The 15,874-nt window shown below is 35.4% G+C and overlaps 1 protein-coding gene across 5 annotated transcripts in view; it reads right to left on the bottom strand.

Moving 5' to 3' along the window:
- The window catches only part of LOC133877604 (nodulin homeobox), a 34,237-nt gene extending 21,702 nt beyond the window's left edge, over positions 1–12,535 (bottom strand). For 2 of the 5 annotated variants that reach the window (XM_062315985.1, XM_062315986.1), the window contains exons 1-7: positions 12,331–12,534; positions 4,666–4,717; positions 4,295–4,420; positions 4,049–4,207; positions 3,006–3,089; positions 2,794–2,928; positions 1,761–1,979 (exon numbers count right to left, since the gene is read on the bottom strand). In XM_062315985.1, the coding sequence (XP_062171969.1) occupies positions 1,761–1,979; positions 2,794–2,928; positions 3,006–3,089; positions 4,049–4,207; positions 4,295–4,420; positions 4,666–4,707 (765 nt within the window). In that variant the 5' untranslated portion in view covers positions 4,708–4,717; positions 12,331–12,534. Of the gene's footprint in view, positions 1–1,760; positions 1,980–2,793; positions 2,929–3,005; positions 3,090–4,048; positions 4,208–4,294; positions 4,421–4,665; positions 4,718–12,330 lie in introns of all 5 variants that reach the window. The other 3 variants (XM_062315987.1, XM_062315984.1, XM_062315983.1) reach the window with 3 other exon arrangements.
- Between the last annotated feature and the right edge of the window lie 3,339 nt (positions 12,536–15,874).

Below are 15,874 nucleotides of genomic sequence, written 5' to 3'. Positions count from 1 at the left end.
TTTGAGCAATTGCATCCTAAACTTCTTTTGTCATGCGAAGACATAAATATCACTGACTAATCTTCGATAGCATAAAGTGTAAAACTAAGACATGATCATTGAATTCTTGGCCTGTCACTTGTCATAAGAAGGATCATCTAACTCATGTTCGGGTACTCTCCCATTTAGATATCCCATCTTTCCCCGACTCTTACTATATAACATAGCCGATTGCGACCAAGGACGATAATTCAACCCGTACAACTTCATAATTGTGATTTGGAGAGTTGGATTCTTACTAAGGGAGATCACCTAATGATGTATCCCCTTTTTGTGAGTTTTTGAGGTCTAACTCGTTGCCAACATCTTGAGTTCAGACATCCAACCAAATAGCTTCGATACACTTGGGCTCAACAGAGATAAAGAGAAGTAAAATGAAAAACTAAAATTTACCCATCAATATCAAAGACAAAGCAGCATCTCTATTTTTTTTTTCCCCGAACGACATGTTGTTTGGCCCAGATCTAGATGACATACCATTTGGAACAATGTTGTACGACTTTCCGTTTTCCATCATACCCAAAACGACGTGTCGTTTTGCTCCTCGATCATAGCCTCCATGCACAGCCACTAAAGATCACGCCGCCGCCACTGAAAAACGTCGGTGGTCCTCAAAAACTCCAGAAAACACACAAGAGAACCTCCAAAGAATCAAACAAGACTACTCTTCATGATTGATTCAACAAGAAAACATGTTGCACTACTAGCCAATCAATCGTCGCACCAGATCTCCACCAATCGCCGGTGGCCCAACTCATTCCGCCAATCAAAAAGGGTGGAGGTGGATGGCGTCGTCATCACCGTGGTAGTTGGGATGATGTTGCCGTCACTGCCGTCGTTGGTATCGTGGTTGACAGCAAAACCGCATTGTGGCTGCTGTGGTGTTGCGGTGTTTCTTTTTGTTGGGTTTTGACATCGTTATGGTTGTCAGTAGGCTCTGTTGTTGCCTCAGTGGTTGTCGTCGGCGAAGTCCGGTTGCCGCTGGCAAATCTCCGGCCGGATTCAAAGAAGAACGGTGTTTGGTTACAAGCGCACACTATCCCTTATCTGGAGTAAGGATATCCCCAATTTGGTTTAATACAATCCTCTGCTTGTCGCTCATCACGGCGCGCACAGCCAAAGAGACTTGGGTCTTTGCTGACATCATAGATAGTGAGAGACAATTGGAATCTTTTTTGGGTTGGTTGCAAGTATTCAAACCTTGCTTTGCTACCAAGTTGGAAGAAGAAGAGAAATTTTGCAGAAGAAGAAAACTGTGTTTATTCCACCATAATGCTTCTTACGTTTACATGGGTTTTAAATAGAAGAGAAATACAACTATTATGGAAAGGTATTAATAGCATATTACAATCAGAATAATAGGAAATAAATCAAATCAAATCAAATCATAGCATGTCAGAAGTTTCCATCTTCAACATTTATGTCCGCCAAATGGAGATTCTGACAATTAAAATCTCCCCTCTCGGTAACTAGGCTCCTTAGCTTTTGACCCACAGAAAAATGCAGTTAAGGTAAGTGACAACAACATATATCCATGCCACTTCTGCTTCCGGTTTTTCAAACATGGTTAACTAGTCCCATCTCTTTTGTCCTTTTCAAACTTGTCTACTGACCACCATAAATTACAGAAAACATAAAGGAGACAGCTCCTAACATTTGACTCTGCTCCAAACACATAAATTGAAGGAAAAAAAAAAAAAAAGAGGTTCAAGTTGGAAAACCTTATTCCTGAGTAGGCGCTCCCGAAACATCTTTTGTTGGCACAATGACTGAAGAAACTGTAAAGAAGCCTCACATTGCTGGCATAAATAGTTTACTACTTGTTCAGCAGTCAGATTTGAATTTGTAGAGAAATCAGCATGGTGGGCTGATAGCTTGATCTCAAGAAACCCAATGGCTGTGTGAACTGCTCCAAAAGCTGCATCCATAAACATGTCAACCTGCCACAGAAAGCTGCACGATCAGTGAATGCTTAAATTATGTGAGCCTGCAGAATTTCGGTATCTTAATTATGTATCAGATTCCAATCTCCTCCCTTTACTTCTTGATTGTTTCAATTTACTCCTAAATTTTAAAAACTCCTCAATGATACGTTACCTTGTCTTAGCATCACCATGCGAATGGCAATTGCTAATATTATAGACCATTTTCAGTATACATGTGTACTCACAATCTTGACCTGACATGTTACACCACGTGGCTCTCAAAATCTTGACATATGGAGACACATGACATGCATGTTAAAAACCACAATGTTTTCTATTTAATTTACTATCTTTTAAATATTTAATTCATATACCTCCACATATTCTATTTTTTGAGATCAACATCTAACCTAATGTTCACATTAGAAATTGTCTTTCACATAGTGATGGAAAGGCGGGGAAAGACTAAATTGAAATAATCGATAGTCCAGGGAAGAAATTCCTCACGCAGTTTTCAATCACCAAAATCATATTCAATTTCTCACACAGTTTTCAATCACCAAAATCATATTTTGACTAAAAACTATTTGGCAATTAATTCATAGTCAAACGGATTTGAAAATGTGGATTAACTTATAGAAGAACATAACTCAAACAAGCAAGCAACCATTAACATGCAGCTCTAGAGACAGACTGCTTAAATGGTCCAGCTTAATAATTATTTTATGTTTACATATAAAAAAAAAATTAAAATAAAAATAAAAAGGGTCCAGTTGAAACATCTTTCTAAGAGTAGTAGCTTAAACAAATCATGTGGTCTAAATTGTACCTTAGGGTGTGCAAGCAATACATGAACAAGATCTTGCCACTGTGAAGATATGCATCCTGGTAACAGATATAGACTGCTGGTCAAGAGTGCTGAATGCGCAAGGCTAAGGGGAATATTACCGAAGTTATGGTTTTCCTGCATCACAAAAGCCAGCCTCCATAAAGATAAACAGTATGGAAGATAGACCTCAAAGGTAAGAATCAAAGGAGAACCTGTCTATAACCACCAAGAATGATAAGTAAATAAAACACCAGGTCCAGCAGCTGTTCCAACACTTTTACATCATCTAGCAAAATCTGTAATATAACTTTCAAGAGAACATCATATTAATGTATATAGCAATCAGGAGAAAATCATATTTTATTCTTTTACACTATTCCAAGAATCTTCAGTAAATGCTAAACAAGTATCCAAACTGTTGGAAAGAGATATACGCAGACAAACGTAAAATTAATGCAACTGACCAGAACAATCTAAAGCACCCAGATTTATGACTAAGTAATTTTTATTTTTTTAATAAGTAATTCAATTTCATTCAGGCTCCGTTTGTTTCGACGTAAAATGTTTTCCGTCGGAAGATGTTTTCAACGAAATCATTTTTATCCCTAGAACTATTTTTTGGCGTTTGGCTCGTACGGAAAATGAATGATGGTGAAAAATGGTTGACGACTTCTGGCAACTTCCGGCAGAGGTTCAGCGAACTACAACAGTGGTTCAGCGAATTCTGGCGGCTTGCGGCAGTGGTCCGGCAAACTTCGTCAATTTGAGGAGGAGAAGCTCAAATTCGGAAAATAGTTTATGGTTTTAAAAAAAGCGAAACCATTTTACGGAAATTAAATAAGATTTTTTTAGTCAACCGAAAATGTTTTTGGTTTAACCATGATTTTCAATTGTACCAAACACCGGAAAACGCTTTTCAGAAAACATCTTACGTAAAAAATAAAAAATAAATAAATAAAAATAAAAAATGGAGCCTAAAAGCACAAAGGGACGAAACACTAGTACACAAGAAAGCCCTTTATTATGTAAAAATTATTTAGACACTAACAATAAAGATCCCAACACAGTGGAAAGACCCACTCCTTCCCACTCACTCACTTTGCCTAAACGAGAGTATCACCAACACAATCACTTTATAGTAACATAGGTCATAATATGTGCTAGCAAGTTCATTATAGGTTATACCACATATGTCGTTTCAAGTCTCTAAATTAAGTTAATTGATGACATTGCCATAGGCATTACTAAAAGTAACCTGCTCAACTTTAGCATGCCGAGGTGCTAAATCACATAAGGAATGCAAGAGCCGAATACCACGCAACATGTAGCTGAACAGAGCTGCATCTCTGTCAGATGACATAAGAACTCCAAGAAGGTGCAAAGGAAGAAAGGCTGCAAGCTTGTCCATATCAATCTGATACATAATATAAAATATGATACATTAATAGAAAGGTAAGATCAGGATAGCATAATAACAATGATGTTAACAGTTTTGTCTGACCTTTATCAGTGATCCTTTTTCCGTAGGGTAGTGAATAGTAAAATTTTCTGAATCCCTCAATAATTTATTAAGTTCCTGAGAGCTAAGCCCATGTAACTCCTTCACCGCGGAAACTAAGTTAATGGCCTGCACATACAGACAAATTGACCTTATTAATACGAGAGAGAGAGAGAGAGAGAGAGAGAGAGAGAGAGAGAGAGAGAGAGAGAAACTAAGTCCCAAGAACAGAAATTAACTTGATTTTTTAAAAAAAAAAAAGAAAAAAAAGAAAAAGAAAAGTAAAACAGCTGTCCACATCAAATAGATAAACAGGGGAATTTTATGTGCTAGCGCGTATTGCACCAGTTTTTACTTCAGCTAATAATTCTGACCTGTGCAGCACTACACGATGGCTCTTCCTTTGCATGCCTCATCCTTGTGAATCTAGAGCCAAGAAAGAGAAAACCTTATGTAAGGAAAAATATATGGATATAGAAAATTAGTGCTATGTAAGTTTCATGACCATAACTTTTTTTTTTTTTTTTGATAAATAAGAAGATTTTATTAAAAAGCGTAAAGCACCCCTAAGTACACCGAAAGTATACACAGAAACCACCAAAGCTAGCCCACAAAAGGAAAAAACCCAAACAAACCCACAAGGATCAACCCTAAAAGCCGAATCCCACAAGGAGCACCCATAACACCCAGAGCCCAAAACACATTTAATAATAGGAAAAAGTACACATACCCATCTCAAACTACCACCTAATTGTTAATGTTCCCCCTAAACTACCAATTGTGTCAATCTCCCCCCCCCCCCCCCAAAACTACCGAAAAATGTCAATGTACCCCCAAATGACAAAAATGCCCTTCATAAAATTATTAAAAAAAATCTAAAAATAACAAAAATTTATACAAAAAATAAATAAATACGGGTTTTTCTTCTTCTTTTTTTATTCGTTTGTTTTTTTAATAATTTTAAGTTTTTTTTTCGTTTTTTTTTTAAATAAATAAATTGTTCTTTTTCGTTTTTTTTTTTTAAAAAATTTCGTTTTAAATTTTTTTTGTTGTTTTTTCCTTATTTTTAATTTGTTTTTAAAAAAGTTAATTTTTTAGTTTTTATTTTTTATTTTTAGTTACATGTTTTGGTAGTTTTGAGAGAGGATATTGACACAATTTGTAGTTTTTTTTTTTGGGGGGGGGGGGGGCTTATTTTTAATTTGTTTTTTAAAAAGTTAATTTTTTAGTTTTTATTTTTTATTTTTAGTTACATGTTTTGGTAGTTTTGAGAGAGGATATTGACACAATTGGTAGTTTTTTTCGGGGGGAGAGGACATTGACAATTGAATGGTAATTTGAGGGGGATACATGTACTTTTCCCTTAATAATATGAACTACAGGAAAGGCAAAGAGCTTTAATATGTATTCAAAGCCACCTCAAGTGCTTGATAGTGAGGCAGATAATTGGACCACATACAAGTATGACATATATACAAGACTTAGAAGTGAAAAGTAACCAGAAAGAGAAGCATTTATCACTCCTTCCAAATGTCAAATGATCTATACTGAACATAGTGGACTTGGCTCACTTTTAGTTGCAAAAAAACATCAAATATTTAGTACTTGAAACAAGCACATAAAATAATGGTCATTGAACCTTACCCTTCAATATTTGGAATGTCATTTCTGCTCAACATACTGTAACTTTTCCAGCAAGGACGAATTAGACTAAGCAATATCATATGTTGGAAAAAAGTTGCTCTAGCCAGCCCATATTGATTAAACTGTTATGTTAGCTTATGTTCAATAAACATGTCTGGCATGTATATGGACAACCAAATACCAACCCTCTCCAATATCCAGATACTCACACATGGACATGCTTGGAACAATAATATGGGATTCATGCTGTCTTGTCTTGCTAGTAAAAAACATGAAAATATACTCTGAGAGACAGTTTAACAAATAAGAGCATACCATAAACAAAACACAAGGAGCTATCAGTTATACAAAACCACAATGAATTAACGCTGTTTGGTTATAGCGGCATACAGCCATGACACACAAAGCCGAACATAGCTACATCTTTCTATTCACCTCAAATCACTTGCAATGCATCTATGGAGGATTTAGTAAGACATATATGATATGTATACAAAACCTGTAAGGAAAAGAGTTGATACTGTGGATGCAATCATGAAACCTCATCAAATCCCACCAACCCTCGAAACGAGATTTAAAAATTCCATTTCTTCAATTGAAAACAGAGCCTTATTTTTCATTCCTGTTCCGCGGTGCCTTGACAATATCTTTGCGGGACATTTTTGGGTGCTAGTCCCACACGTTTTTGCAGGTCAGAAAACGTGCAGGCTATTCTCCACCTGTCACAGTGGTCCTCATTGGGCAAAGGCCACCGTTTGTATTGTCACCGTCGCGTGCCTAGACGCTCTGCCTCACCCGCTCCGCGCCCAACTAGTGAAAAGTTGGTGCTGCGGCGGCCGGTTGTCTCCCCCGTCACATGCCCAAGATTTAGTGTTGTGGCGGTTCAGTTCCAGCCACAGCCTGCCTCGTCCCCACAGCAGGCCCAGTCACTCTGTGTTGCCAGCTTTGCGCCTAACCATTCTTTTATTAGGCAGTTCAGTTGCTCACCACCAAGGTTGAAGCTCTCTGTGGTGCACTTTCTATTATGCAGGGGAGAAGACAGTCTTCGTTTTAAAAAATAAAATAAAGATCTTTGACCTTTTATAAACTACATGTCGTTTAGGGATCAAGTCACACATCCCTACCTTCACCATTCCGATCATCCAGGTATGGTGTTGGTATCTCAGCCTCTCATTGGAGAGAATTACCAAACATGGAGCAAGTCAATCATTATGGCTCTCAATGCCAACAAGGTTGGATTCATTGACAACACCATCTCTCCACCAACGAATTCCTCTAACAATTTTTCACAATGGAGCCGTTGCAACAATATGGTAAAAATTTTTGGCTATTAAATTCAATTTCCAATGATATTTCTACTAGTGTCATTAATTGCAACCTTGCTAGCGACATTTGGTTGGATCTTAAAAAGCGATTCTCCCAACTGAATGACACTCGCATGTTTCAACTAGAACAAGATATCAGCAACCTCGTTCAGGCAACCATACCATTCACCACATATTCCACAAAACTGAAGGAGTTCTGGGATGAATTATCAACACTTCAGCCCAACCAATCTTGCACCTATGGCACACTAAAGGAGGTTGTGCAGCTACAACAATATCAGCGCACCATGAAGTTCCTTATGGGTCTCAATGAATTATACGTTGTTGTTTGTGGACATGTCTTCTTGATGGAACCATTGTCTTTGCTCAATCGTGCATATGCATTGGTCCTTCAAGAAGAACACCCACGCGGCATTACAACCCCAGCTGTTGTTGAGGGCATCGCCTTGGCTACAAGAGGCAATCTACCACCATGAGAGGACAATTGACCTGGTAATCAGAAGAAGGAATAACCGAAATGCAACCATTGCGGTTGTGAAGGTCATACTACCATCTCTGAGGATTTCCTCCTGAATATCGCAAGACTAACTCTGGCTCGAACTCTAGTTCTAAGCCCCATGAACCCAAGTTTCCACTACTAGCAGTTTCCCTTTTACACCTAATCAGTGCCAACAAGTCCTTGCTATTTTGAATAATGTCAATCTGCAATAGTCCATGGTCCACCAACTAGGTAGTACCGAATCATCTCTCTTAGCTAACATCTTTTGTCCTGTCTAATAATACCTTCTAGATTCTTGACAGTGGTGCTACTAACTATATGGTCTTTTCTCCCACTGCCTTGACTAAGTCATCTCTTGTTCATGGTCATACTGTATAATTACCTGATGGCTCCTATGCTTCAGTTATTCTCATTGGATTTGTAATTTTTTCACCATTGCTCATTCTTCATAACATCCTTTGTGTTCCTACTCTTCACTTTAACTTGATCTCTATGTGTACTTTATGTCAAACATTGCATTGTCTCATTATCTTTTCTTCTGATTTATGTTTCATCCAAGACCTTCGCTCAATGAAGATGGTTGGTCTGGGAACTAAGCGCGATGACTTGTACTACTTCACCAAAACGATAAACGCACAGTTTCATGTGGCAAAGTCAAATTCACAAATTTGGCATAATCGATTAGGTCACCTCTCCAATAAAGCTCTATCATTTCTTTCCATTAATGTATCTAAAATTTGTAATTCAAATTCAGAACCATGTCTTGTTTGTGAAAGGTTTTGAACTTGAATGATTTCATTGATGTTCAGAACAGTACATATAGAGGATTAGACTACATGTAATCCTATCTAAGTTTGAAATTCAAAAGTGTATAACAGAAAATATAATTCAAAAATACAGAATATCCTATCTCTAAGTTATCCATTAGTTAGAGATTGTTTGAATAAGTCTTCAAATGAATCTGGATGTGTTGACGAATCTGGACATGAAGTTGATGCTGCACGTGTATGAGAAGAGGTGGCAAATATACCATTTACAGCCCCCCGCAAGCTGATGGGGACAGAACAAACCATAAGCTTGTCACGTAGTAGCTGAAATCGTGCCGAACTGAGGCCCTTAGTAAAAATGTCAACAAGTTGGTCGTGCGTGCTGATGTATTTGATGGAGATATCACCATTAAGCACCTTCTCACGAATGAAGTGATAGGCAATTTCGATGTGCTTGGTCCTAGCATGATAAACAAGGTTAGAAGCAAGGGCAAGGGCCCCAATGTTGCCACACCCGACGAGGAGTAGAAAACAATGGAATACCAAGATCCTTAAAGAGCATTCTCAACCAAAATAGATCAGTGGTGGCAAGAGCCATGGCACGGTACTCAGCTTCTGTACTAGAACGTGCAACCACTGATTGTTTCTTGGCTGTCCAAGAAATGAGAGAAGAGCCCAAAACAATTCCAATACCCGTTGTAGAACGTCGATCATCAGGATTACCTGTCCAGTCCGAGTCACAGAAAGCTTGAAGTGTTAAAGGGCCTTTGGTGTACCATAAGCCATAATCAATAGTGCCTTTGAGATAACGAAGGTCATCAATTGGCCAATGTTAGGCGGAATAAATGAAGGAGGAGAGGCAGAACTGGATGCCATGGATAACAAGATAGGAAGTGAGCGGAAATAATGTGGCAAAGATCGAAAAGTAGCATGAGCAATTAAGGCTCTGATACCATGAAAGGTTTTGAACTTGAATGATTTCATTGATGTTCAGAACAATATATATAGAGGATTAGACTACATGTAATCCTATCTAAGTTTGAAATTCAAAAGTGTATAACAAAAAATATAATTCAAAAATACAGAATATCCTATCTCTAAGTTATCCGTTAGTTAGAGATTGTTTGAATGAGTCTTCAAATGAATCTGGATGTGTTGATGAATCTGGACATGAAGTTGATGATGCACGTGTATGAGATGAGGTGGCAGATATATCATTTACAGTTTGTCCTTTAGCAAAGCAAACACGTATTCCCTTTTCGACTAGTCAAATTTCTTCTACTACACCTTTTGCATTACTGCATGTTGACATTTGGGGTGGGTATTGCACAACTTCTATTAATAGGGCATGTTATTTTTAACCATTGTTGACGAATACACTCGATGTACATGGATCTCTTTACTGCAACATAAATCTGAGACCCATTCTCTTTTATAATCCTTCATTATCCTTGTTGAAAATCAATTCTTGGCCAAAATCAAAGTCATTCGTAGTGACAATTAATGTCCCTAAATTCACTATTCCATCCCTTTACTCCGACAAAGAAATAATCCATTAGACCAATTGCACCTGTACTCCACAACAAATTAGCGTAGTTGGATGCAAGCATCGCCATCACCTCCTAAATGTGTCCCAAGCCTTACTCTTTTAGGCTAATATGGCCATGCATTTTTGGGGAGACGTCATCTTAATTGTTACATATTTGATCAATAGAATACCTACTCCCCTCTTATCTGGTAAATCTCTCTATGCGTAGTTACATAACTCTACTACAGTCACTTGTGAGTTTTCGGTTGCTTATGCTTTGCTTCCACTCATCTGCAAAATCCATAAAAAAAATTATCCTCGTGCCACACGATGTGTCTTCTTAGGTTATCATTAAAGTCAAAAAGGATACCACCTTTATGATCTAGATCATCACAAAACTTTCATCTATCGTGATGTTCTCTTTCATGAAGATCATTTTCCTTTTGCCCAACCCTTGTTAGAGCAACCTCTTAGGGTTTTACTTGTCCCATTTGATCTTCCTAATGATGTCCCTGCATCTTCACTCTGTCCGATCACTCGGCAATCCACTTGGTAGACCCAACCACTTGCATACTTGTGTGATTTCCATATATGTTCGTACAGTAGGATTTGTTAAAAATATGTTATAATGTAACCCTAAATCATTATTGAATATAGCCGCACTCTTTCGAACGTAAGCATATTGCTGAATCACGTAAATCTGTGTCTTGATTTTCTTTTGCTCTCTCTCTTTTCAATTCCATATTATTCATCATTCTTGTGCACGGTAACAACAATAGCTCTAATACCATGTTAGATAAATTAATATCAGACAGAGAGAGAGAGAGAGAGAGAGAGAGAGAGGAGATTGGAGAAAAGAAAACACAAGAAATTAACATAGTTCGGTCATTGCAACTTATGTCCACAATGCACAAATCCCAAACAGCTACATTTTTCTCATTCATCTCAACTGAAGGATTATATTAAAAATATAGAGATCATGCTAATAAAATTATTATAATCCACAATATTATATATAAAATCATAGTTTTTTTTTTTATAAGTATCATTCAAAATCATACTAAGCTTCGGTATTAGATAAAACCAAGGTCAATGACATCCATGGTATTCCTATAGCATTTTGACAGTCAGTAGCATAGAAGATAAAAATCCGCTAATAACTATACGGGTTACAAGCTTTCAACCTCTCCGCTCTCACAAACACAAAAGCCAATGCATCCAAATTTTGGGAAAAATCCCATTAACCTAGAGTTCATGCTCAACACCATGAGAGCCACTCTACCATGGGAGGTTAGTCTTCAACTATGAAAATCAGCAAGTGCCCCACCATGGCTGATATGAGTTCATACCATGACACACTGAGAATCTCTTGCCAAACACTCATGCCAAAAAGTTCCTCAAATGCACTCCCCATGTAGGGAACCCATCAAATCCCTAAAGCCAACGCCCACTTATCAAGCTCAGAGTCAATTCGCATCCCTTGGTGGACAAGAATTGACAAATCAAATAGCTACCATCACAATCAATCTCCTCGAAAAGGAAACCATGTAAAACTATAAACTTGTTATAACTTTCTATAGCTCTATAGCTGCGACATGCACTTGCAAGCACACACATGTAAATATAAAACTCCGAAAAGGTCTTCTTTCAAGAGCCATTTAAGTTTCCAAGATACTTGCACGACACCATGCATTAGTGAAGTGTTAAATGTGAGACACGAAAGAAATTTTTATTTGAAAAAAAAAAAAAAGCCAGAAGCCAGAAGGTCTTATATTCTATTAAGCCCTAAACATTTGAAGTTTCCAATATTTTTTGCACGACACCATGCCTTAGTGAAATTAATTGTCATGAAAGATTGATTTTTCAACATTCTCTTGCCAATGCACGGTAGTTACCCAAACAAGCTCCCAAAAGTGTATTGTTTTAGTTCGTACCCAACGGTCATATTGGTACAAAATGCAAAATTTAACAACGAAAATATACTTATGAAGTAATTTGGGTATTACATAGAATACTCACACACTCATATTCAAACAAACACAACCAAAAACCACTAAAACAAAGCATATATATATTTGAAAAAAAAAAAAAAAAAACTAAAACCACGCATTAGGAAAACCCTAGATTCAGAGCAAGCAAAGCGAACTTCAAAAGAACCCTACAAATGCAAGCGAGTTTCGGGACGAGTCTGCATACCGCACAGTACAGAGGAAAAAAAAAAAAAACCCGAGCTTTAAGAACTGTGTAAAAAAAAATTCTAACTTCAAAAAGCTGACCTGGGAACTGTCCGTGTCAAGGAGCTTCGAGAACGAGATTGCAGCTCAAGGAAAAGAGAAAAATTCGCGGATTGTTTTGGGGTTAATCTACACGTCGATGTGGGGATTGAGAAGTAGTAAAGCTTATGCTTGAAGAAAGGTAACTACGTTTAATATTTTACGCTTTTATTGCTGATGGTTTTGTGGTTCCGTGACTATGGTGCGCTGGTCAAGGTTTTTTCCAAACCAAACTGGTTTCTACTAAGGTCCTGTTTGTTTGGATAATGTATTGGAGCTTTCTTTTTTTTCTTTTTTCTTTTTTATTTTAACATACGTAAGTTATCTTCGTATGGTTTGAAATTTTTTTTTTTTCTTATTTTAGTTTTGAAAAAAAAGTGTTTTGATATGATATAAAAATAATAAGTGTTTTTTTTTTAAAATAAACTTAAAAATTCTTTTTAATTTTGAGTAGTTAGTTAATAATTTTGAAAAAAATTGTTTAACTAAAACTCATTGTCAACTTATTAGAGAAGGTCGTTTAAGATCACTAAGACACTAAAATAAGGCAGAGCACCTCTCAAAAAGAAATAATAATAAAATAAGGCAGGGGAATCCTGTAAAAGATTTATTATTATTTTTTTATTTTTATGGGGTTATTAATATGACGATAGTTGGCTCCATTAAGCGTTATATAGCATCGGTATGATATGTTTCCAATAAGTAGTTTAATCAGCTAAGGATCATATTTCATGAAGTGAAAGTCACTAATTTAAATTCTTTCTCCCCCTCTTATGTAGACATGCCAAAAAAAAAATAATAATAATAATAATAACATCAAGATGATATGAGTTAGAACTTAGAAGTCTTTTTTGTGTCACTTTTATTTTTCTCAAAAAATGAGGTAACTTTTAAAATCATCATTAGTTTGTAATTGATCATTATTAAATTTTAGAGAAATACTAGAGCTCCTTCTAGTGTATTTTTGGAGTCCTTCTATGCTGACATGGCACCCTGTTTTTAATAAAGAAAAACTACAGCTTGATTTATCTCTGTTGTTTTTATTAAAAATTACAGGGTGTCATGTTAGTATAGAAGGACCCCAAAAAGACATTAGAAGGAGCTCTAGTATTTCTCTAAATTTTAATTAAATTATGATCTTAAAAGTCACCTCATTTTTTTAGAGACACAAAAGTAATGCATGAATGACTTATAGAAATTTTTTTATTTTTTTTGTAGCAGAGTAACTTATAGAATTACTCTATGAGTAATGCTATCTAGTTTAGGGATGTATAACTGGTTGTGGTTATTTTCTCATAACTAAAATCGCAACTGGGGTACCCGGTTGTTCCCATTTAAATAACTGCAACTGCAACCAGTACCGGTTGTGGTTATTACCAACTGTTGGTTATCCGGTTATTAACCGGGTAACCAGTATTAATACATTGTTGATTTTTTTTTTTTTTTTAAATACATATTTGGTACTTAGTGTTTAAAAACTTTATTTTTTATACCTCAGTTTCAATTCTCATCACCGATGGTACTTGGGTTTTAGGAAAATACAAACTTGGTATTTTCATTTATTTTTCCGTCCAATATTTAACGGTCTGCTATGTGTCAACCTATGAGGGTTGACACGTGGCACAATATATAAAAAAATAAATAAATAAAAAAAATTTTAAAAAATAAAAATAAAAATCTTTAAAAATTAATTAAAATTAAAATTAATAAAACTTAAAAAAATTAAAAAAAATTTAAATTTTTTTTTTTTTAAAAAAAAAAGGGGAGTTCAGTACCCATTTGGGCGCCCACCTCCATTTTGGCCAAAGAGGAGGCTCAGCCACCCCCTTGGCCGGCTATTGGGGTGAGCCAAACAATCCCTAAGGGCCACAGGGGTGGTTCAGCCACCCCCAATGGCCAAAAAATAAATATATATATATACACACGCACACACACGAGGGTTTTGGCCTTTAGTGGTGGTTCGGCCACCCTCAAAGGCCAAAACTCTCATAAATTTTTTTCTTTTTGGCCATAGCCACCCTTTTTCTTCTTTTTTTTTAAAAAAAAAGTTTTTTTTTTTTTTTTAAGTTTTATTAATTTTAATTTTTTAATTAATTTTTAAATATTTTTTTTTTCTTTTTTTTTTCTTTTTTTTTTTTATATATTGTGCTAAGAGTTGACACATGGCAGACCGTTAAATATTTGACGGAAAAATAGATGGAGGCACCAAGTATGTCTTTTCCCAAAACCCAAGTATCATCTGTGATGCGAATTGAAACTAAGGTATCAAAAAATAAAGTTTTTAAATCACAAGTACCAAATATGTATTTAACTCCTTTTTTTTTTTAATTCAATATCTAACTATTTAATATTCAATGTTAAATAGTTAGAAAAAAATATATTAAATTCTAAATAGTAAATACTACATGACGTGCATAATTTCATTCACCATTCACCATTCACCATTCATTCATTTCAATGAGCTCACAATCAAATTCATAGATTAAATAAAATATTTGCAAAAAAATCAATCAAACAAACAAACAATATTACAAATCCAAAATCAATCTAAACACAGTTTCCTCTATTAGGAATTAAAAAACATTAAAAAAAAAAAAAAGAAAAAAAAAAAAAAGAGAAGAAGAAGAGAAGAAGAAGAAAACAAGAGAAAGCAGGGAGTCCAGGGACTAGGGACTCGACGACTTGAGAAAATAAGAGAAATCAGGAAGTCCAAGGACTAGGGAGCAGCCAAGTAGTGAGCCAGTGAGAAAAGAATTAGGCTTTAAATTTTTAATTATTTACATTTTTAATATATATATATATATATATATAATATATATATATATATATATATATATATATATATATATATATATATATATAATCGTTTACCCGGTTATTAATTGGTTTTCTAACCAGTAATTGTAACTGGGGTATCTGGTTATCCGGTTGCGGTTATTTATAATTATCCAATTAGCAATTATTGACGATTACTAGCGATTATTGATTATTAGTGATTAATAGCCACCTTGCTTGTACACCCTTATTATCTACTACACAAATGTTTTATAAATCTCTTATAAAGTTGATGCGGTAAGGTTAGTAGTCATTAATTATTTTATTTTATTTTATTAACAATGATTTATTTAAGTGTTACTAGATATTGTTACATTAGCTTTGTAAGATATCTGTGAGATCTCTATATCGTATTTAGCATTATTCATGTAATATATGTATCAAAGTTAATCAATTCATCCTATTTCACTTTTATGTGTGAAGTTATGGATAAGGGTTACTATATTAAAAAGTGAATAAATTCCAAAGTAAAAAATAAAAAAGTTAACAAATTCAGGTTGAGCTTGATTTGTTTTAACTCATTTATGATAAATCTTTCCCCTCCAACATTGAATCGTTTCCTCATCTAATGATAATCGGCAGTACAGATACTAGAATGTTGACTGCAATTGTTAAGTGGAAGAATTTGTCTTTTTCATTTAGTTGGGATTATTCCTTTTACTTGAGGAATATTTATGTTAAATATTAACATTTCAAAGAGGCCGTTATCAAT

This window comes from Alnus glutinosa, chromosome 9, assembly GCF_958979055.1.
Source record: "Alnus glutinosa chromosome 9, dhAlnGlut1.1, whole genome shotgun sequence".
Classification (NCBI taxonomy): domain Eukaryota; kingdom Viridiplantae; phylum Streptophyta; class Magnoliopsida; order Fagales; family Betulaceae; genus Alnus; species Alnus glutinosa.
The sequence above is the reverse complement of the archived record's forward strand: the minus strand, read 5'-3'. Positions and strand labels throughout refer to the sequence as shown.